The sequence below is a fragment of the Hibiscus syriacus genome, unplaced genomic scaffold (assembly GCF_006381635.1).
Source record: "Hibiscus syriacus cultivar Baekdansim isolate YM2019G1 unplaced genomic scaffold, ASM638163v2 tig00109945_pilon, whole genome shotgun sequence".
Classification (NCBI taxonomy): domain Eukaryota; kingdom Viridiplantae; phylum Streptophyta; class Magnoliopsida; order Malvales; family Malvaceae; genus Hibiscus; species Hibiscus syriacus.
The window spans coordinates 2,556,907-2,582,305 of NW_024062535.1; the positions used below are offsets into that span (position 1 = coordinate 2,556,907).

The 25,399-nt window shown below is 33.6% G+C and overlaps 1 protein-coding gene and 1 long non-coding RNA gene across 2 annotated transcripts; both read left to right on the forward strand.

The window, feature by feature from the left end:
• Positions 1 to 24,702, forward strand: LOC120210949. Its single transcript, XR_005524544.1, has 3 exons — positions 1 to 11; positions 8,557 to 8,561; positions 24,396 to 24,702. It is a non-coding gene; the product is annotated as an uncharacterized LOC120210949 (long non-coding RNA).
• LOC120210948 (uncharacterized J domain-containing protein C17A3.05c-like) lies at positions 23,808 to 24,403 on the forward strand. The gene has a single exon (XM_039209590.1). It carries the CDS (start codon positions 23,856 to 23,858, stop codon positions 24,393 to 24,395), a length of 540 nt encoding a protein of 179 aa, XP_039065521.1. The 5' UTR covers positions 23,808 to 23,855; the 3' UTR covers positions 24,396 to 24,403.
• Positions 24,703 to 25,399: the final 697 nt, after the last annotated feature.

Genomic DNA, 25,399 nt, shown 5'->3' on the forward strand with positions numbered 1-25,399 from the left:
AACTGCTGAAAGTAACATGAAAAAGGTTGGACCTAAGCCCATTCTGATGGTCCACAAGGACAAAGGAAAAGGAAAGAAAAAGGTAGTGGCAAAGTCTATGGGAAATGGTAAGACCAAACCAATAGGGAAAAATGCATTGAAACCCAAAGGGGGAGTTAGCAAAGAATGAAAAATGTTTCCATTGCGATAAGACCAGACACTGGAAGAGAAACTGCCTTGTTTACCTTGAAGAGGTCAAGAAGGCAAAAGAAATCGGAACGTTTGTTTCAGGTATTTATGTTATTGATGTTAATTTGTCAACATCTACTTCTTGGGTATTAGATACCGGTTGTGGTTCTCATATTTGTACTTTTGTATAGGGAGTGAAAAAGAGAAGGATCTGGCTAAAGGAGACGTGGACCTACGAGTGGAAAATGGAGCAAGAGTTGTTGCATTATCTATAGGGACATATGTTTTATCTTTGCCTAGTGGACTTGATTTAAATTTAGAGGATTGTTATTATGTGCCTAGTTTGACTAAGAACATTATTTCTATTTCTTGTTTGGACAAGATTGGCTTTGAGATTATTATTAAGAACAATTGTTGTTCTTTTTATCTCGATAATGTTTTTTATGGTTCGGCACAATTGGTTAATGGTCTTTATATTTTGGATCAAGATAACGCCATTTATAACATAAATACTAAGAGATCAAAAAACAAATGACTTGAATCAAACTTATCTTTAGCATTGTCGTTTAGGCCATATAAGTGAGAAACGCATATCAAAACTTCATAAAGATGGATTCTTAGATTCATTTGTTTTCGAACAATATGATGTATGCGAATCTTGCTTGTTGGGGAAAATGACTAAAGCTCCTTTTAATAGTAAATGTGAGCGAGCAAATAATTTATTGGGGTTAATTCATAGTGATGTATGTGAACCAATGATTCTATTACTTCATTACTTTTACCGATGACTTTAGTCGGTATGGGTATATTTATCTTATGCGCCATAAATCTAAAGTCCTTAAAAAGTTTAAGGAATTTAAAAATGAAGTACAAAATCAACTAGGAAAGAGTATTAAGGAACTTCGATCAGATCGAGGTGGAGAATACTTAAGCATAGAGTTTGATGAACTCCTAAAAGAATGTGGGATTGTCTCACAGCTTACACCACCTGGTACACCACAGTGGAACAGAGTTTCTGAAATAATGAATCGAACACTGTTAGACATGGTTCGATCGATGATGAGTCATAGTGATCTTTCGACTTCTTTTTGGGGACATGCACTTGAAACAGATGCTTTCACACTAAATCGTGTTCCATCTAAATCGGTTCAAAAGACACCATACGAGATATGGACTGGGAAACGTCCCAGTATGTCTTTCATGAAGATTTAGGGTTGTGAAGCTTATATAAAACATCAGATGTCTACAAAGCTCGAACGTAAATCTCATAAGTGTATATTCGTTGGATATCCTAAAGAAACTAAGGGATACTATTTCTTCAACCCTAACGAGAACAAAGTGTTTGTTGCTCGAACATGAGTTTTTCTCGAAAGAGAATTTCCCTTAAAGAAAGGGAAGGGTAGAAATATTGAACTTGGAGAAGTTCAATAACCTGAAGATGAGCTTGTTTCACAAGTTGTTGAGGAGCATTCAATAAATTTTAAAACACAATCACTGCGTAGATCTTCAAGAGAACATCATATACCTGAGAGATTTGGATTTCTCGTTACGACACATGGAGACGTTCTTCTTATTGATCAAGATGAGTCCAAGACTTATCAAGATGTAGTGTCTAGTCCAGACTCTGAGAAATGGCTTGAAGCCATGAGATCTGAGATGGATTTCATGTCAATAAACCAAGTATGGACTTTGGTTGAACCACCTGAAGGGGTCAAACCTATAGGGTATAAATGGGTTTTCAAGAAGAAAATCGATATAGATGGTAATGTACAAACATACAAGGGACGATTAGTCGCTAAAGGTTTTCGACAAGTTCATGGTGTACACTATGACGAAACATTCTCCCCTGTAGCTATGTTTAAGTCCATCCGGATCCTGCTCGCAATAGCTACATTCCATGATTATGAAATCTGGAAAATGGATATCAAACTGCCTTCCTTAATGGAAAACTTGAAGAGGATGTGTATATGACACAACCAGAAGGTTTTGTCTTTCCAGGAAATACTGGAAAGGTTTATAAGCTACAGAGGTCTATTTATGGACTAAAGCAAGCTTCTCGAAGCTGGAATCTTCATTTCAATGATGCAATCAAAGAGTTTGGTTTTATCAGAAATGAAAATGAGCCTTGTGTTTATAAGAAGGCTAGTAGGAGCATTGTTTCTTTCCTAATCTTATATGTAGACGATATACTCATCATAGGAAATGATATACCTACTTTACAGTCTGTTAAGACTTGGTTAAGTAATTGTTTTTCTATGAAAGATTTAGGTGAGGCAGCGTATATCTTAGGAGTTAAGATCTATAGAGACAAATCAATACGACTTCTAGGTCTGAGTCAAAGTACATATATAGACAAAGTGCTGAAAAGGTTCAGTATGGAAGAATCCAAGAAAGGATTTTTACCTATGAGACATGGCATTTCTCTTTCTAAGGAAATGTGTCCTTCAACTCCACTAGAAAGAGAACAGATGAATAAGATTCCATATGCTTCGGCTATTGGTTCTATATGTATGCCATGATATGTACTCGACCAGATGTATCGTATGCTCTAAGCACGACGAGTCGGTATCAAGCAAACCCTGGTGAAAATCACTGGGTTGCGGTTAAAAATATCCATAAGTACTTAAGAAGAACTAAGGATAAATTTCTTGTCTATGGAGGGGATGAAGAGCTTAGTATAAAAGGTTATATTGATGCCAGCTTCCAAACTGACAAGGATGACTCACGATCGCAATCGGGTTTGTGTTTGTCTTAATGGAGGTGCTGTGAGCTGGAAAAGTTCGAAGCAAGACACAGTAGCTGATTCTACAACAGTGGCTGAATATATTCCAGCTAGTGAAGCAGTAATAGAGGATATTTGGATCAAGAAGTTCATATCGGAATTAGGGGTTGTTCCCAGCATATCAGATGTTGTAGAACTCCGTTGTGACAATAATAGAGCCATTGCACAAGCAAAGGAACCAAGATCTCATCAACGATCCAAACATATTCTTAGGCGTTTTCATCTCATTCGAGAGATCATTGATCGAGGAGATGTGGAAATATGTAGAGTACACACGGATGACAATATTGTTGATCCCTTGACAAAGCCTCTTACACAGCAGAGGCAAGATCGTCACACTGAGTCACTCGGTATTAGATATGTGATTGATTAGTCTTAGTGCTAGTGGGAGATTGTTAGAGTATGCTCAAAGACCAATCATATGATGATTGTAGTAATAATTTTATTTACCGATTTTATTGAATAAAGGCATTGCCGCTATTATTTTCATATATGTGTTTAACATAAACTGAAATATAATATAGTCCATATAATGACATAATTGTTATTATTGAAAGATCCCTAGTCAAGTATTATTATGGGCATGGACAATAATAATACGCTTAAGACTAACATGTTATTGATTGATGACAATGAGTTGTCATTGACATAGAGATGTCAGAATTGATACATGATTATATTGTTAGAGAACAATGTACTAGATTGACTGACCATGAGCATTTGTCTTGGATTATTATGTGACAGTCATAACATTGCTCATGGTGATGACTATATGTATGATCCTCATACTTGAGATCAATACTATCCCAACATATATTATTGTATGTTTTGATGCAGCTAAACAAGCTCCGTGACTGGTTGCTCTATAAAGACTATTATTGAATATATCTCAATATATGTAGTGGGTGTGTATGATTAAGATAGGATTTGTCCTTCCTACATAATATAAAATATATCACAGGCCACTTGATTGAGTAAGACTAGAAATGCATGGCTATGCTCGAATAAGTTGGTATGAGATATCATAAACTATTCGTTAATTAAAGTCTACTCTAGATATCAAGAAATAATAGATGGGTTATACAAGCGTGACTATTCCAAGACTTGTGCCTATTCTAGATATAAAGGACATAAGGATGTCATACATAAAAGAGTAATCACCAAGATGATATGTCGAATCATATTTTCTTGTAACTTAGGTGAGAATGATATATTGCTAGATGTCACTCATTGTATGTAATATTAGAATTGTTCTAATAATTACTGCTAACGTTACAAGAACCTACAAGGTAATATCCTAGGATTGAAATGAGCAAAGATGTACAATTTGTTGTATGTTACTAAAATATATGTTTTAATAATCCCGAATATTTAATTTCAATTAATTAATTAAATATAGATTTAATTAATTTGAAATAATAAAATCCCCAATATGATTAGGGTAACTTGGATATAAGAGGATTATTAAATTCCAATTAATTAAATATAGATTTAATTAATTTGAAATAATAAAACCCTAATATGATTAGGATAACTTGGCTATAAAAGGGAGTGTTAGGTCTTGCAGTCAGTCGTTTTTGCAACAAACACACAAACCCTTCAGCCATTTTCTCTCAAAATAGTTTTTGGGAAAACAAATATTGCTCTCAATCGGGTGAACTGAGTAGAAGCCGAGACGTGATTTCGTGGAGGATTTCGATTCGAATCGATCTACACCACCGTATTCACTGTTGTTCTTGGTGTTTTCAAGGAACCCACTGTAAGTATTCGCATCTCTTCCTCCCGATTTCAGTTTTTCGTACTTGGATCGCTGGTGAGACCGTCGAGTTTTGTTTCCGCTTTCCCAACAGTTTTGTCTTTTCCTTTGTTGGTTGGTTGAAATGTAATTACATTGGTTTTGATCTCCGCTGACCAATGAAAGCAGAATCCTGTTTTTCTACTTCGGAAAATCCGTTGCATTCTTTTCGATTTGGATTTACTAACGAAAATAAGCAAAAACATATAATCTACTCATAATTATATTCTATGAAATTAATTTCATTTTCTTTTTTATAAATATTTCCCAAAATTATTTACATTGGGATTTTGAGGACATTGGCAGTTTTACATCATGGCGAAAGGTGCCTCACCATTAGGCCTGTAAACGAACAGAACACACACGAACGAAGGTATGCTCATATTCGTTCATTTAATAAATAAACGAACATAAGCGAACAAAATTTTTTTGTTCATGTTCATTTATTAAGGAATATAACTTGTTCATGTTCATTCATTTAATAAATAAACGAACATAAACAAACACGAAAATAAACAAATACGAACATAAACAAACACGAACATAAACGTTGGAGACCCTACCTAGGGGTGTAAACGAGCCGAGTCAAGCTCGAGTATTGCTGAGCTCGACTCGAACTCGAAAAAACTTTCAAAGTCAGCTCGACTCAAAAACTCGCGAGCTTAAAATATCAAGTTCAACTCGAGCTCGAAATATAATATTGAAACTTGACTCAAACTCGAAAAGGCTCGAACTCAAAAAAAATTTAAGAGCTCGATTAAAACTCAAGAATCGAGCTCGATTGAAGCTCGATTCTAAGATCGATTCAAGCTCGATTCTGAGCTCGATTCAAGCTCAATTCAAGCTAGACATTTCCCCAAGCGCAAAGATGCTTAAACTTTTTCTCCCCCATCTTCTTTTATATAGGTTACCAACCCCGAGCTGCTTGTTTGCTACTGATGTGGGATTGCATAACGTTCCTCCACTTTCTTTCTTCCTCTATCCTTCAACAACAGTCGAGATGAACACAGATTGTGTTTCATGTGATTGCGGACCTTAATCCTTGGGGATCAAACAAACATGTCCTTAATTTCGTGCTATGTACAAGTTGAAAATTGGGATTCCACTTTGTTCATCGGATAACCTACTGGTGTCGCAGTCATATAGGGTTCCGGCACAGTGGATGTTGATGGTGTTGGGTATGCAGCTTATGAATCGTTCAAAAAGAACTAATCCATGTTAATATTGTTGGGTTTTCCAAATAAAATTGGGTTAATTATGGAGTTGCTCATCAGAATATCAGATTAATTAATATTTTTAAGATACTTACAAATTGGTCACCAAAATTGATTTAAGAAGATTGGGTTAAACATAAATGAATGAACATAAACGAACATAACCAAACGAACATAACTGAACGTTCACGAACGTAAATGAACGAATGAGACCTATGTTAATGTTCATTCATTTAATAAATAAACGCACATAAACGAACTTCCCGCCGCACGATTTATGAACGGTTTGGTGAACGTTCAGTTCATTTACAGGCCAACTCACCATGTCCAATAGTGGATTTGAAGCCTTAAACCTAACCTCATCTCGATTTATGATCGCCGTGGATGAGACTAAAACCTTGGCCAATAGTGGATTGAAGTCTTAATATTTAGTTAATCGATTGACGGAATAGGCCAAGAGGGGGGTGAATTGGCAATTAGAAAAATTTGTGGAAGCTTTTGCAGAAAATTGAAAGTAATTGCACAGTGATTTAGAGTGGTTCGACTTTATCAACCAAAGTCTATGTCCACAACCTTAGCTATCCACACTAAGGATTTTCTAACAAATTCACTAATTTGTTCTTTCTTTTGAGGCCAAAGAGATAACCTTACACCTCCCTCAAAAATATACCCCAATTCTTGAGAACACTCTTTTCTCAAAGAGAAGATTACAAATTTGCAAACATACAAGAAAAACCTCACAAGGCAAATATGTTTGCACAATTCTAGAACAAAAAAAGAACACTCAAGAATAAATACGATTGAGCATAATAAGTGTTCTTGAAAGCAAAATGAATATTGAATGAAAAATAGGCTTGCAATGCTCAAACTTGAGGTTTGATGCTTTCTCTTTGATTCTCTCTTGATTTTAGTTTCTTGATGTTTCTTGTTATTGGTCAATGGCTTCTAAGCTTGTTTAAATACACCTTGAATCACTTCTGAACGTTGGGGATGATTAGTGGAGTCAATAGAGCCGTTTAAGTGTGAAAATAATTAATTAAAACAGTTGGGAGCGTCAGTGCATCGATGCATACCCATGCTGTATCAGTGCATCAATGTAAGATTCAAATATTTTGATCATTGGACCCTTAGTGCATCGGTGCACTAAGAGTGCATCGATGCATCAAGTGCATTCGATGTTTCAAAATAGCCAGAGTGCATCGATGCATGGTTGGTGCATCGATGCATCAAATACATTCGATGTTTTTATAAAATCCTTAGTTCATCGGTGCATGGTAAGTGCATCGATGCATGAAATGCATTCAATGTTCAATTTAATTCATGGTGCATTGATGCATGGATTGGTGCATCGATGCATCACTCTGAAAAATTGATTTTAGGCTTGATTTTGATTCAAAATACATTGTGAAAATTGTTTTAAAAAATTTATTAAGTATAAAACATAATTTTACACATTTAGTAAGGTTTGAAATTGATCTTAAAAAACTTGGAGTAATAATTTGATATTCGATTAATTGAATCGAATATATTTAGAAAATTATTTGTAAAATCTTAAAATTAATTTAAACTAATTTTGTAATATCGAAATACAAAAATGTTTTCAACAATCTCCTCCTTTTGATATAACAAAACATTTGTGTTAATTTAAGATTTTCTAAAATTTGAAATCAATTTTGAAAAATTACTCCCCCTTACTATAACACTTTTCCCTTAAAACATAACATTTCCTTAAAACATAACATTTCTCCCCCTTTTTGTTAAATCAAAAAAGACTTAAAATCGATTTATACAAGGTTTTGAAAAAATAGCCAATTGATATATATATATATTATATATATATATATAGTTTAAGCTGCTAAGATCACAATCAAAAGAAAGATTAGCCATTAGTTTCATAATCAATATTCATAATAAAATGTTAAATGGTAAATTGGTCATATTTCAACTAAAAGGTAAATGATGCATATATTGAAACAAACCAAAATATATATATGAAATAAAGGTTCAAATATCCATCAAACAGTCATCCAACAATCAAAGAAAGACAATCCAAAATGTTTTAACAATTTAAATTCAAGTTCAACCCAAAAACAATCAAAGTAAAACAAGTCTATTCATCCATAGAAGGATCGGCGGGAGGAGGAGGGTAACGAGCTCTCATCTCAAGCGTGAGTGCATCCAAACGATCATTCATATCTTGTTGTTGAGATCCCAAGGTAGAGAGCTGAGACTCAATGAATGTGAAGCGTGAATCCATGGACGCATACCGTAAATCAAATGTCTCCAAAAACGAACGAAAATATGGAGGCATTTGATCTTCTTGTGGAGCTGGTTCCAGTGCGGGCTCATCATCAGGTACGTGATCATCGATGTCTTGCATAAGTTTTTGAAATTCAGGATCATCGTTAGAAGCTGGAGGAGGAGGAGGAACACGAGAGGAGCTCGGAACAGCCTGTGAGGAACTAGCTCCCGGAGTTTATTTTTCGGGTCTAAAAACCCATTGACCGGTTACCCCGTCTTGTTTCCAATCTGCTTTCTTCAAGGATGTGAGATTGATTTGATTTTGGATTGGGATAGGATTGTCGAGAGACTTCTAGACCAAGTTTGATAAAGAGATTACTAAGAGAATCCATAAATCAATGTTTCAACATGTTTTGAAGGAACAATGTTTACGATGTCCACTAGTGGACTGAAAATAATGTGGGGCATATTTATTTTGATTTTATTTTTAATACAATACATCCACCATAAATCCTTAGCATGAAGTATGGAGTACCTACCTCCGGATGGTCTAAACCACCAAGAGATCATCAAATGGAGAAAACGATCATGATGAGATCGTAGAGTACTAACACTGGAGTTTGGAACATAGGGATATTCCACATTTTCATTCCCATTTATACACCACTATCTAACCCAAATCGGAAAGCTATAGTCTCGGGGTCAATATTAATATATTGGCCTAAAAGATAGGATCTAATGGCTATAGTTCCACATTGAGTTTCATTTTGAATACACACCACATTGGAATAGAAAATGCGGACCAATTGTTGATAGACGATAGGTTTAAGCTTAAATAATTTATCAAACTTCCAAGCTTTAAGAGTCGGAAGGTATTCGAAGTCAATGTCAACCATGGTTTGAAGCGAAGGAATACGCTCTTTGCGAATTCTATAAGTTTGGAAAGAATTTCTATACCTTGAGTACAATTTGTCTCTACGACGCTCAGGCATGTTAAAACAAGATCCTAATAGAGTTGAAGGTGGAGGAGAAATGGGATTAGGAGGTTGGTTTGAACGAGAACGACTTGACGAAGTCCTAGGGCATTTGGGATTAGACATTGTTTAGGAATCGAAAAACGGAATATAACCTGCAAATTTAAACACATGTATGCACAATAATCAATCCCAAAACTCAATTGAGTCCTCAATAATTCAAGGTTATCTAAACCGAATCCTAATGGGCAAGGTTTTGAAAACTATAAAATAATATTTGTAAAATCATAATATGTATAGTTTTCATAAAAACAACATAATTAAATAAAAATTTATTTCAGATTTTTGATTTTTTTTTATTTCAAAAATTTACAAATTTATTTAAAATTTATGAGTTTTTGATGAAATTAGTTGTAAAAACTAGTTTGTAATCATCAAACTATCAATGCCCGATATAATCTTCATCCTAGAACTAATTAAAACTAGTCCTAAGATCAAAAATTAATAAAATAGGGTTTTTGAAATATTACCTTGAAAATTTCGGATTTGAGAGGAATTGATGTTGTTTGCACGATTGATGATAAATGCAGGATTGGGAGTTGAAAAAACTCGAGGATTCCAACAATATTTTGTTGATTTTAAGCAAAATGAGATTTTAGAGAGAGAGGAGAGGGCGAACGGCATGAGTGTTTTAGAGTTAGGTTTTGAGAGATGAAGAAAAAGGGGTTTTATCTAAAAACCCGACAGATGCATCGATGCTAACCCCGTACATCGATGCACATTCAAGGCGTGCATCGGTGCATCATCATGATGAATCGATGAACATTCAAAGGGATGCATCGATGCATTGTTAAGTGTATCGATGCATGAAACACAGAAATGTCAAAAATCCGTTTTAAACACTTAAAATGCTAAATTAATTTGTTCTAGTGGTATTGGCAACTCATATATTGAAAATTAATCATGTTCAATCAATCAAATTAATCTTTAAGCAATATTTGAACATAAAATTAATTTTCACCAAATATAAACTCCCCTAACTAATAGCAAAGAATGCAATAAAAAATTACCATTATAAGCATTTTTCATTTATTCTTAAAAGTGCTAAATTATTTTAACTACTAAGTGAAGATAGGTCAATTAAACCTAATTCTCTCCTAAGTGTCCAAAATATTTCCTTGTCTAAAGGTTTTGTAAAGATATCCGCTAATTGATGCAAAGTATCAACAAATTCTAGAACTACATTTTCCTTACTGACATGGTCTCTAATGAAGTGATGTCTTATTTCAATGTGCTTAGTTCTAGTGTTGGATGGATTTTTAGTGAGACAAATAGCACTAGTATTGTCATACTTGATAGGAATGGTACCTACTTCAATTCCATAATCAAAAAGTTGTTGTTTCATCCATAAAACTTGTGCACAAAAACTATCGGCTGAAATGTATTCCGCTTCAGTGGTAGATAATGCAACACAATTTTGTTTCTTTGAAAACCAAGAAATCAACATATTTCCAAGGAATTGGCAAGTACCGGAGGTGCTTTTCCTATCTAATTTGCATCGCATGCTAAAGCTAGAGTCTCTATGATACCAAAGTCCTAAACTAGGAGTGTCCTTAAGGTATCTAAAGATTCTCTTAACAGCTAGTAAATGTGATTCCTTAGGACATGATTGAAATCTAGCACATAAGCAAACACTAAACATAATGTCTGGTCTACTTACAGTTAGATAAAGTAAAGAGCCAATCATTGACCTATATAATTTAACATCTAAGTCCTAAACTAGGAGTGTCCTTAAGGTATCTAAAGATTCTCTTAACAGCTAGTAAATGTGATTCCTTAGGACATGATTGAAATCTAGCACATAAGCAAACACTAAACATAATGTCTGGTCTACTTACAGTTAGATAAAGTAAAGAGCCAATCATTGACCTATATAATTTAACATCTACATATTTACCTCCTTCATCTAAGTCAAGCTTTGTTGAAGAGCTCATTGGAGTGTCATGAGGTTTGCCATTTCCAGTCCAACTTCTTGAGCATATCTTGACGTACTTATCTGATTGATGAAGATACCATCTTTCTTTGTTTGATTTGGAGTCCCAAGAAAAATGAGAGCTCCCCTATCAGCTCATCTCAACTCACTTTGCATTAGCTTAGAAAATTCTTGGCAAAGAACATCATTAGTAGACCAAATATTATATCATCAACATAAATTTGAGCTACTAATAAATCTTTACCTTTATGCTTTAAAAACAATGTAGTGTCAACCTTCCCTTTTGAAAAACCTTTTTCAATTAAAAAGTTTGACAATCTTTCATACCAAGCTCTAGGAGCTTGTTTTAAACCATAAAGTTCTTTTGTCAATTTAAGAACATGATCCGGAAATTTTGAATCTTCAAAACCTGGAGGTTGTTCCACATACACTTATTCTTTTATAAAACCATTTAAAAATTCACTTTTAACATCCATTTGATATAATTTAAATTTATGAAAACATGCAAATGCTAATAACATTCTAATTTCTTCCATCCTAGCTACGGGAGCATATGTTTCATCATACTCTATGCCCTCTTCTTGAGTATACCCTTGAGCAACAAGTCTAGCCTTGTTTCTCACTATATTACCACTCTCATCAAGCTTATTCCTAAATACCCATCTAGTACCTACAGTAGATTTATTACTAGGCCTTTCAACTAATGTCCATACTTTACTTCTCTCAAACTTATTTAATTCTTCTTGCATAGCCATAATCCAATGTTCATCATTTAATGCTTCTGTAATATTATTAGGCTCTATGCATGAAATAAAGGCAACAAAATTACAAATATTTATAAGAGAAGATCGAGTTATTACCCCTTTTGATGGATCACCTATAATCTCACCATCCTTGACATAGTTGTACTCTCTTGGATAAGATACTTCAATTTCTTCAATGGTTGGATTCTCAAGAGGATCATGAGTTTCTTCATCTTTCGTCTCTTCCTTTGATGATGATTCTCCAAAGTCGTATTTAACGTCATTTGTATTTATAATACCTACATCATCATTCATACAAGAATCCTTCCTCGGAAGGGGATTATCATCGAAAACAACAAACTCTTCTACAACTAAGTTCTTTTATTAAATACTCGATAAGCTTTAGAATTTAAGGAATAACCTAGAAAAATTCCTTCATCACTTTTAGCATCAAATTTGGCAAGGTTTTCTTTACCGTGTTCAAAAACAAATTCACATCCAAAAGGATGAAAATAACTAATGTTAGGCTTTTTATTTTGAAAATTTCATATGGAGTTTTTTTTAAAATTGGCCTATCATTACTCGATTTACAACATAACAAGCGGTATTTGTGGCTTTCCGCCCAAAAATTTTTGGCAAATTATTTCACAAAGCATAGTTCTAGCCATTTATTCTAAAGTTTGATTTTTCCTCTCAACACTCCATTTTGTTGAGGGGTTCTAGGTGCTGAAAAATTATGGCTAATACCATTAGAATTACAAAACTCAATAAACCCCATTTTGGATTATTTTGAAAATGTAATGAAATATTCTAATGCTTCATCTTTAGTACTTAAAAATAGAACCCAAGTATATCTAGAATTGTCATCTACCAAGACAAATGCATATTGTTTTTCACCCAAGCTAGTAGTTCTAGTTGGCCCAAAAAGATCTATATAGATCAATTGTAATACTCTACTAGTTGATACGTCATTAATGGATTTAAAAGAAACTCACTTTTATTTTCCTTTAGCACAAGCATCACAGATTTTATCATTTTCAAATTTAAGTTTAGGCAGCCCTCGAACCAATTCTCCTTGAACTAACCGTTGCAAAACACTCATGCTAGCATGTCCTATTCTCCTATGCCATAACCAACTATCATGCTCATCCTTTGCAACTAGGCATAAATTAGTCATTTCTATAGAGTCTAAATGCACCATGTATATGTTTCCTATTCTATGACCAACAAGCATAATCCTATTAGATACAATGTCAATGACTTTACAACCATTAGTTTCAAATATGACATTGAATCCCTTATCACATAATTGACTAATACTCAAGAGATTATGCTTTAATCCATTCACATATAACATATTTTAAATTTGTATGGAAGAGGTATTACCTATTATACCTATACCTTCAATGTGACCTTTAGAATCATCACTAAAAGTCACTGCTCCTCCATTTTTGGCGTTAATCTCTATGAACCGGTTTTTGTCCCCGGTCATGTGTCTCGAGCGTCCACTATCAAGGTACCATGAATTTAGATTTGTTTCTCGTGCCTTGTAGCAATGCTCCTTTTCCTACAAACATAGATTAATTTTTGATTTTTGGTTCCCAAATTCTTTTGGGTCCATATTCATTAGTTTCCAAAATCCTAGTCCCCTTAGGTATCCATTTGTGTAGGTTATCATTATCTTTAGTAGTAATGAGCTCTTTAGGAACCCATATACTTCTAATAATTTTTCCATTAGAGGTTCTTTGGGGACCTCTATGATTGTAGTTTTTAAAACTTTTTCTAACAAAGTTGGATTTTGAATTTTCTCCATTTTCAAAATATTTTGTTCCAACTTTATCAAAAGAAGCTTTAAGATCATCAATTTTCTTTTGATGATCATCATTGACCTTTGAAAGTAAATTTTGCAAATCCAAAATTTTCTTTTTCAAACTCTTCTAGTTTGATTTGCAAATCTTTGATTTTACTTTCAAGATCGTTGTTGGTTTTGGATATGAGTTTATTTTCATTTTTATATTTTAAAAAAAATTCTCAAAATCCGAAGCAAACCCATTATATTCCTCTAATAACTCGTCATAGGATAAATCATCAAAATCAGATGAGTTAGAGGTTACCTTAGAATCATCCTCGAATTCCATTAAGCACAAGTTTGCTACTTCTTGTTCCTTTTCATCAGAACCTTCTTCATCGCTCCATGTAGCCACATGAGCCTTGTGCTTATTCTTTGATTGACCATTTCTCTTCAATTGTGGGCAATCATATTTGACATGCCCCGGCTTTTTGCATTCATAGAAAATGATTGAGTCATTCTCTTTTGGTTCATTTTTAGGCCTTCATTTAGTTTGAATTTTCTTCCTCGGTAAGGTCTCATCATTTTTCTGAACCGTTTGGCAAACAATGCCATTTCCTCGTCATTGTCATCTTCATCTGAATCACTCTCATTTTTTGTGGATTTGAGAGTAACTCCAATGTTTTTCTTATTCTCCTTCTCCTTTGGTGTCTCTTCAATCTTATCGAGGTCCACCTCATCTTCAAGCATCATTTCATGAGTGAGGAGTGAACCGATTAGCTCTTCAAGAGTTAAGGACGTTAGGTCCTTAGAACTCGATGATTGCCGTTTTCTTTGATTGCCATGATTTTGGAAGGGGGTAAACTAACTTCCTCACAAGCTTTTCAATTGAAATGATCTCTCCATATGATTTGAGACCATTGACAATCGTTGAGAATCTATCTGTCATAGCTTTGATATCTTCATTTGGTTTCATCCTGAAATTTTCATAGCTATGCGTTAGAATACTAATTTTAGATTTCTTTACCTCATCGGTACCTTCATGAGTGACTTGGAGTTTGTCCAATATTTCTTTGGCGGTTGTACAAGATGAAACTCTTCCGTATTCATCTGGTCCAAGAGCACAAAATATGATATGATGGCTTTGGAGTTGAGCTGGACATTTTTGTCTCTCCTTCACTCCACAATCTTGGATGAGTGAGAGGCTTGATGTATCCTTCTTCTACGACATCCATGCTCCCATGTCACTTGCTTGAATAAATACATCATCCTATTTTTCCAATAGGCATAGTTAGCCCCATTGAGAAGGAGGCTTGTTGACGGCATCGAATCGATACCGGAGTCGAAGTTTGAAGTAGAGGCCATTGATGACTTTAATTATCGATGTAACTCTTCCCGAATCGACTCAAGAGGTGATTAAACCTTCAAATGAGTTAGGCTCTGATACCAATTGTTGAGTTAATCGATTGACAAAATCGGCCAAGAGGGGTGTGAATTGGCAAATGGAAAAATTTGTGGAAACTTTTGCAGAAAATTGAAAGTAATTGCACAATGATTTAGAGTGGTTCGACTTTATCAACCAAAGTCTACGTCAACTACCTTAGCTATCCACACTAAGGATTTTCCAATAAATTCACTAATTTGTTCTTTCTTTTGAGGCCAAAGAGATAACCTTACAACTCCCTCAAGAATATACCCCAATTCTTGAGAACACTCTTTTCTCAAAGAGAATATTACAAATTTGCAAACTTACAAGAAAAACATCACAAGGTAAATATGTTTGCACAATTCTAGAACAAAGAAAGAACACTCAAGAATAAATACGATTGAGCACAATAAGTTCTTGAAAGAAAAATGAATATTGAATGAAAAATAGGCTTGAAATGCTCAACTTGAGGTTTGATGCTTTCTCTTTGATTGTTGAAATGCTCAAACTTGAGGTTTGATGCTTTCTCTTTGATTGTCTCTTGATTCTAGTTGCTTGATGTTTCTTGTTATTGATCAATGGCTTCTAAGCTTGTTTAAATACACCTTGAATCACTTCTGAATGTTGGGGATGATTAGTGGAGTCAATAGAGCCGTTTAAGTGTGAAAACAATTAATTAAGAGCGTCAGTGCATCGATGCATACCCATGGTGCATCGGTGCATCAGTGTAAAATTCAAATATTTTGACCGTTAGCCCCTTAATGCTTTGGTGCACTAAAAGTGCATCAAGTGCATTCGATGTTTCAAAATAGCCAGAGTGCATCGATGCATCAAATGCATTCGATGTTTTCATAAAATCCTTAGTGCATCGGTGCATGGTAAGTGCATCGATGCATGAAATGCATTCGATGTTCAATTTAATTCATGGTGCATCGATGCATGGATTGGTGCATCGGTGCATCTCTCTGAAAATTGATTTTAGGCTTGATTTTGATTCAAAATACTTTGTGAAAATTGTTTTAAAAAATATATTAAGTATAAAACACAATTTTACACATTTAGTAAGGTTTGAAATTGATCTTAAAAGACTTGGAGTAATAATTTGATATTCGATTAATTGAATTGAATATATTTGGAAAGTCATTTGTAAAATCTTAAAATTCATTTAAACTAATTTTGTTATATCTAAATACAAAAATGTTTTCAACACTTAAAGCTAACATCATTTCTATTTATGATCGCAATGGATGACAGTGGCGGATCCAAAAACTAAAAAATATGGTTTAAAAGTTTAATTTTTTTCCTTAAAAATAATGGGTATATAAAATTTTAATTTTTTTCTTTTTTCTTTGACACATTAAGTTAAATTTAACCACTTTTCCAAAATAATTGTAACACCCATAACCCGTATACAAATTATAGATGTAACTCGAATTTCTAAAACCATTTTATCATTTTAAAAGTGATTTAAAATTTATTTCTTAAATTGGTAACTGATATCATAAAAATATTATATCATATGAATTATGCTTCATTTCAACAAATTTAATTCAACAGTTTTTATGAATAGTACCGTGAATAGTGAACAGTGAGGGTATCGGTACCTGTAGCAAGGTATCGGTACGTATCAATACCCCTGAAGCATTATGAAAAATTTTAAACATTGGTACTGTTCACTGCTACAATAAACGCTACAGTTACTATTCACTCTTACAACAAAATACAAATATAAAACTCATAAAAACTTAACCTATCATCACTATAAAATTTCCATTTTGTTTCCAAATTTGTTCAACAAAACAAATAGAACATTAATAAATACATGTCACTAATAAAGTCAAGAATACATCATAGGATGTCTTACTGATATTGAAATATACTTCTTGATGCTTGATGCCACTTTGACCTCTTTATTCCACTACTGCTTTTTACCTACGCGTGAAAATCATCACACGCTAAGTATAAACTTAGTGAGGCAATTAACACAATAAACAGTGCAATACAATTCATGCATGAATTACAATGTCAAAATCAAATGCCATAAAATCATGTTACCAACATATTCAATATTTTACCATGATCAAAATAATATAACTGAGTATAAAATTTCTCACCAATATACTTGAAACTCATTTTCGACCAAAATATTTAACACTTAATAATTCCTTTTAACATGAGCACCAACTTTTCCAATTTACACAAAATGGTCCTTCACTATTTTATCACTTAGTTTCTTAATACCAAAAATTCCAGCATTAAATATTATTACCATTCAAATACTTTCACAAAAGCATAATTACATTTAAGTACCCCAACTATGAAAATGTTGTACTTAAATCACTAATCTTTTCAAACTTCCAAAATAATCATATTTCACATCTAAACACTCATTTCAATTCCTCAAACAATTTCCAGCATAATACATCAATTATATAAGACTTACACAACAACCCATCAATTTTCCAAAGTTGTCTAATTGATTCCCAACTTTTCAAAATTTACAAAATGGTCCTAAAATTTTTTAAGGCTTGTAGAATATTTCCTTCATCATTTCTAACCCCATATATAATTTTCTATACTTTTCTCACTCAAACCATCCATGGCCGAAACTTAAAGAACAAGTTCTAGAAAGATTAAACATGTTCTAATCATCATACACGCTTGAATATGAATCTACTACCTCACAAACATCAAGATCCATCATCAATTTCATGATCCCTTTTATGAACACAAACTATAGAATTTGGAATCTTTACACACCAACAAGATTATCATGCAATATTAGTACCAAATGATAGCATTTTCGCATATAACTATTTTCTATTTACATCATACTCAAAATCCTAAGGAAATTGCTTTAAAATTGAGTTGAAGCTTTCTCTCACCTTTGGAGAAAACCCACGCAGCTTGGATGAAGAAAATGAGCAATTTGGATGAAATGTTGGTGCATTTCATCTTTAAAAAAAATAGCTGACCATATTCTCATATGTAATGGGGTAAGGGGGAGATATGATAGTAGGCTGCCCCCAACGCCAGGTTGAGAGCAGCTTCCGTGGGAGACCTTCGGCAGTCAGAATTAGGATAAGACCAAAATACCCTTAATGAATATTCTTATTCACCATAAAATCATGACAACTCATCGTTATCATCTTTCAAAGTCAAATATTAATTATTTTGACTTTGATTTACAAAACTTCCCATGAATTTTCAAAAATTACGTTTTAGTCACTAAATTCCATTGTTTCAGTTAAATCTGAAAAATTGCACAATTCTAAACCAAATTTCTCTAATCTAAATTATTAAAATAATATTTCCCACCATTTTATAACATCCTCAAATTTTTTGTAAAATTCCAATTCGATCTGAATTACCGATTTCTTACTGAACTTTAACCATTTCTCATTTTTCTTTACTAAAATTCCAAATCCAAAAATATGATTTCCATAAAAACCCTACTCTCAAGAGTTAACTATCTATTTATGGAATAAAATTCTTTTTAGGAACTTTATCACTTAATTCCCTAAATTTTTCAAGTTTATACTTTGACCATCAAACTTTCAAAAGTTATATTTTGGTCACTAACCAAAATTTGGGGTATTACAATAATGGGATGCACTTGGCCCATATGGGGCTTAGCGCATCCGCCACTCGTGGATGAGACTAAAACCTAATAAAGATATAAAAAAGTGATTAGTATGGGATGACTATAAAGTAGTATATATTCATAATTTATTTTAACTATTGACAATGCACATATCTTATATTTATTATTAGATCTGAAATATTTAGTGATAAACATGGGTCTAATCAAATTTTCAATCAATTTATTCAAACCAAGTATTATATCCCTCCGCATGTCATTTGATTTAGCTTAAAAAAATTATCCAACTTAAAACTTAACTCAATATTTAGATAAAACCTATATATATTTGGATCACTTCACAAAAATGTCTATCAAGTAAAACAGTAGTCCTGAAGACATAAAGAATGCTTTTCATACTCTGTCAGACCTACATGAAGAAAACCATTTTTCTTCAGTGGTGTAACATTTCTTCCCACTTAGGCGAGACAGGATAAAGCTTGGATATAGAGCTATGATATGCAATAATTCTATTTATATTCAAATAAGGAAAACTTGTAACTAGAGAGAAAATCTTCTCCAATTTTTTTTATAAATTAATTGATCATAAATTAAATAAACGCGAACTCAAATTTTCCAAATTTAAAATCAGGGTATTGACTTGTGACTCAACTTTTTTTAAACAAAGCTCTGCAACGGAGTCGTCGAGCAGTCGTAACGACTTTTGGGGCTGAGACCCACGAGGTTTTAGAAAATATTTGTGAAAAGATTGGAGTCGACATCAATAATTTTTAAGGTGAGATTTGAACACCTAAAATATGATAATTTTAATAAAATATTTTATTTTATAAAAAATACCAAAATTTTGGTATGCGAACCAATAAAACGGGCTTGAGAGTCAGTTACATGTGGTGAAGGATTAGCACCCACACAATGCCAAAAATTGATATATGGTCAATTACCCTATGTTTTAAAATCAGATATTTTGAGCTCGAAGTTTTATTTTAATTTAAATCCATTATGTATGCAAATTAAAAAAGGGTATCAATTTATTAGGATCAATTACAAATACCCTCAAACACAAGAAGAAGCTTCATTATTAATCCCAATAAATAAACATTTTCTTAATAATTTTAAAATCATGCTGCGTAACTTTGAAAAGAATGTTAATTTACTTCAGGAATCAATAGTGGTCACCCCGACATAATGCGAAAAATATACTATTAACCCCTAATAAATGAACATTGCTTTGTTTTGAAATCAAATTATGCAATCAAACAATCAATTATTAAACTTAATTATGCTAGGTGAGTTAATTAAGGAAACCCTCTAACAAAGTGTCAAATTATGAAATTTATAGAACTTAAAAGATTAAACCTAAAATGTAGGATCTAATATTAACCTTATCAATTTTAGCAATTTATTGGATCGAATAATTAAAATGGAACAACGGGCATAAATGAGGACCAAATAAAAAATCCACCTAAATTAAAGGACTAAAGTGAAATTAAACTAAAATTCAGGATCTAATTATTAATGCTAATCAATTTTAACAAATTATCGGATCTTATAATTAATATGGAACTTCGAGCATAAATGTGAGGACCAAATAAAATATTTACCTGAATTAAAGGACTAAAGTGAAATTAAACTAAAATGGAGTCTCTAATTATTTATCCTAACCAATTTTATCAATTTATTGGATCGAATAATTAATATGAAACCTTGTGTATAAATGCAAGGACCAAATAAAAAATTCATCTAAATTAAAAAGATTAGGGACTAAGTTAAAATGAAACTAAATTTAAGGATTTAGCCTGAAACCTATGTAATCAAAATAGGACTAAAATAAAAGAAATTCAAAATTGGACTAAATTAGAACACTAAAAGGACTAAATTGAAGCAATTCAAAATAAAAGGCTGAAATTGAAACACATCAAATAAAAGGACTTAAATGAAAGAAATAAAAAATACAACTAAAATTGTAAAAATACTAAAAAATAAATACTAGAATTTAAGGGACTAAAATGAAAATGCTGGAAATTAAAGGATAAAATTAAAAGTAATATAAATTAATGGACTAAAATTTAAAATAGCATACATGTAAATTGTAATACCCTAGACTTGTACGACACAGAGTTGACCGGTTAGAATGTCACATGGAACCATCGGAGTGGCTGACAAAATTTTTTATTTTAATTTCTTTATAAAAAACGATCATTTGTAAATACTCATGCTAAGATCAATCAACCACAAATTTACAAATATGCATGCCCTCTAAGATGAACTTGAGACGTATTCTGCACTAGTTTGGTCTGGATCATTTATGGAAAAAAGGTCCTTTGACTGCTTCTCGACCTAACCTACGTAAGGAAACAAATTCCAAACGATGAGCTAACTAGCCCAATGCCACACTAACAACTAAGCCATACTAAAAGTGTTCATGTCACGCATAAGCTAACTGATAATACTGAAATAGTGACTATACTCATATACTGCACTCTCTACTCTATGATAAACATCATGGTGCAGCTAAGGATTCTGCATCTCGGAGCTCACACACCCCTCTAGTTTACCAACGATGAGGCCTGGGATCTCTACACGGACACAACACCCTCGACTAACCCACCCCTCACGAGTGTCGGGTCTCGACCCTAGTTAGTCGATTTAAAGTGCCTCGTACACTACCTAAGGATATCATGACTGATTCTATACTTCGACACCATTATCTTACTAAAGGAGCTCGGGTGTCCTGATCGTTTCCCGAGCATCAATCAAGGCTAGTTTTATGTCGCCCTAATTTTTCTTGTTTCTAATTGTATTTAGCAATATTTCATTCTCGCTTATTGTTTTATTAAAAAGTATTCAAATTAGAAGCATATTATAAGTCCACAGCCATATGTGTACCTTTTTGGCCTATTTGGCCAAAACCAGTCAAAGGTTTCAAAACCTACTGTAGAGGTTTAGAAACCTTAACATAATTTTTTAAGGTCTAGGCAAGGGGTTTCGAAATCTACTATAGAGGTTTCAAAGCCTTTGCCTGAAATTACATTATGGACAAAAGGTTTCGAAACCAACCATAGGCGGTTTTGAAACCTCTTCTACAACTTCAAATTTTTACATGTTTAAACACTTTCAAACCCTTACAAAATCATTTCAATATTTTCAATTGACCAACATAAGTTTATACATGATAAAATGGATTATAAAGGAGGTTTAAATAAGTTAAATAACACCATAAGCTAGAGTCTACCATGGATGATCATACATGCTTCAATCTCAACTTTCTAGTTATCATGCATTTTCTAGTGACCCACAAATTGTATGAGATAGTTGTAAATGTGTTACCTTACTTCTTTGATGGCTAGAACTCTCCCAACTCACCCAATGTTCAACTTTTCTTTGCCACTTTCTCTTGAGTTTTCTCCCATCTCTTTCACTAAACAAAAGTGAGCAAATGGATTACTAATCCATCTAGGGGTTGGATAATCTAAATAAACTCTCTATAACTCAAATCCACCCAAATAATAAGCTAAAAACTATATATTCTCATAAACCTCTCAATACCCATTTTTGAAAACTAATTCTAAAACTTGCAATGTAGAGCTTAATTTGAAGCTTGAAGGGTGGGGAGAAATAATCTTACCTTGGTTTAAAGTAAACTAGCTTGAATCCTTAAATTTTCACTTGGAAGAGAAAAAAGAAAAGAGAAATGATGAAGAAGAAGAGGATGAGTGTTTGGTGAGAAAATGGGGAAGACAGTTCACGTAAATCATATAAAATGAAGGGTTTTTAGCTTTCTATTTGAACTATGTGTAAACTACACTTTTAGTCCCTTTACTTTCTATTTCGTAAAATTCTTAGCACTAAACATTAAAACTCTTGAGCCCAACCAAGCCCATTAACACTAAACTTGGTCCAACAATTGTATAAGGTCTTTTGGGGTCAAATTTTGGGTTTCGGGTTGAGCCAAATTACTAACTCGGAATTCGGGACGTTACATAAATTACATAAATTTAAAGGTTAAGGAGTTCGTTTTAATAATTTTACCTGGACCATAATAACGCGGGTCGTAACTCGAAATAGGTGATGACTATAGTGTGTTGTTTTTTGAGTTTACCAACTATTAAAAATTATGAAATGATTACTTAACTATAAGACATTGCTTTATTTAGTCCCCCGAATAATAAAAGTTATACAATGGTCACTCGATTATTCATATGTTCCAAACTCGTCATTTTTCATTAAAAATGATTGCAATTTGAGCTGGACGTTAACATATTTACTGTGATATGATTTCTTTTAAACAATATTAATTATGTCAAAATAATATATGTAGATCAAACTTTTTTCTTGTTAATAGGTTAACGTCCAACTCAAACTATCATCAATTTTTAATGAAAAAGGACAAGTTTGGAACATTTGAATAGTCGAATGACCATTTTGTAACTTTCAATAGTCAAATGTCACAACAAAGCAACGCTCTATAGTTAAAGGAATATTTTGTAACTTTTAATAGTTGATAAACTCAACAAAACATCACCTTATAATCGAGGGACCATATGTGTATTACCCAAATATAAAACTAAATTTTTAATTAAATTAAAATGATTACAAAGTAGTATCTATTCTAAATATTTTTAATCATTTGATAATAAACATTCAATCACCCTGCTGCAGTCGTTGGTATTGAACCCGTGATCTCTAGAAACAACAACAATTCATTTAACTATTAAGATAAGTTGATTCATGTCAAATATAAAATTAATTATGTCAAAATAATACGTACGGATCAAATTTCGTATTTCAACGTAATATAGGCACCGAAATTAAAACTTGACCTCAAGTAAACTGAAAATATTTGTTCATTGAAACGACTTAATACATTAAATCCATGTGCTGGAATCCTATCAACCACCGAGGAAGAAAAATTTTCACTTTAAACGCTCTTTTATTAGGAAAGTTTATGCTTGGTGAAAAGACCAGAAAGGGCAGAGTTTCCTGTCTAATAAACTTAAAACTATATGTAATTAATTAAAAGGACAACACCATTTACGTCCAATACGAACTTGGAAATTCCAACATAAACTGAACAAGTCGAGAAACCCTATCCTTCGTTTTTCTTATCATCCAAACAGACGATTAAGAAAATGGAGGAAAATGGCAGTAGAGCTGAAGCCCTACGCCTTCTAGGGATGGCCGAGAAGCTTCTCCAAAACCGTGATTTCAACGGCTCAAGGGACTTCGCAATCTTAGCCCAAGAGACCGAACCCTTATTGGAAGGTTCGGATCGGATCCTAGCGGTCGCCGACGTCCTCCTAGCCGCCGAGAAAAAAATAAACAACCACCACGAGTGGTACTCTATATTGCAACTGGATCGCCGGTCTGAAGAAAACGATTTCATCAAGAAACAGTATCGTCACCTAGCTCTCCTTCTCCACCCCGACAAAAACAAGTTCCCTTTTGCCGATCACGCGTTTAAGATCGTAGCCGATGCATGGGCCGTTTTATCGAACGCCTCGAAAAAATCTCAATGCGATAAAAATTTTGGATTTTTCACGAGGATTGACTTCAGCAGCTCCGGCGATCCTTCAAATCAGTCAGGGAAATTACCGGTCACCAGAAGAGGACAAAATCATGACGGTATGCAACGGCGGTTGACGGGTTCTACGATCCATAATGAAACTTAGATGCAGAAACCGTCAACATTTTGGACAGCTTGTCCGTACTGTCACAGGTTGTTTGAGTATCCAGGGTTTTACGAAGGTTGTTGTTTAAGGTGTCAGAATTGCGAGAGGTCTTTTCATGCATTTTCGATTCCGACACTACCACCGCTGTGCTGAAAAAAAAATTAGCTAACCCTATTCTCATATGTGATAGAAGTGAGGGAGGTAGGATAGTAGGCTGTCCGAACGTCACGTTGAGAGTAACTTCCGTTGGGGTAAATCTAGTTGGATGCCTTCTATGATTCCCGGAGGCCAGTCGGAGAGTGAAAGAAATGGAGGCAATGTGCCCAGGGTATCAAATAGCGTTTTGAAAACGTTATAGCGGCCGCGATATTGTGGTCGCGTCACCGTTCGAAACCGTTATTCGTGGTTTTTACGGTCTGTCATGGATTCACACCGATTGCGGTCGATGGCGCCCGCAATTAAACGGTAAACGGACGATTGCGTCGATAACGGGACGCAATCGCCGTTATTCCAACTGTTACTGAAAAAAAAATTAAGGAAAGATAGATTTTTTGTGTTCAACGTTACTAAAGCTGTATTTTTTTTTTCTTTCTTTCTAAATTCACGTTTTTTATACATGCATGTTAAGATTCAAAAGGAAAAAGAAAATGGAAAAGTAAAATTGAAGAACGAACATGTTTTGTGGTCTCGTCGGAGTGGAGTTCACTGTAATCGGAGAAAGGAATCTTCGTCGGAACTTAAGATTGTTGAAGAAAAAAAAATCATTCACGCTCTGGATTTAGGGTAGAACATGTTATGGTTTTGGAATTTTTTTGCTTGATTTTGAAATTGAGTGTTGAGAAAAAAAAAATGGCTGTCCCTTGTTTCCATATGTAAGGGGGAGGTAAGATAGTAGACTGCCCCCAACACTAGGTTGAGAACAACTTCCGTAGGAAACCTCCAAATTATGAAATACCCTCCATGGGACTCGATCCCACGACCTCAAGGTTAAGAACCTTGTGCTC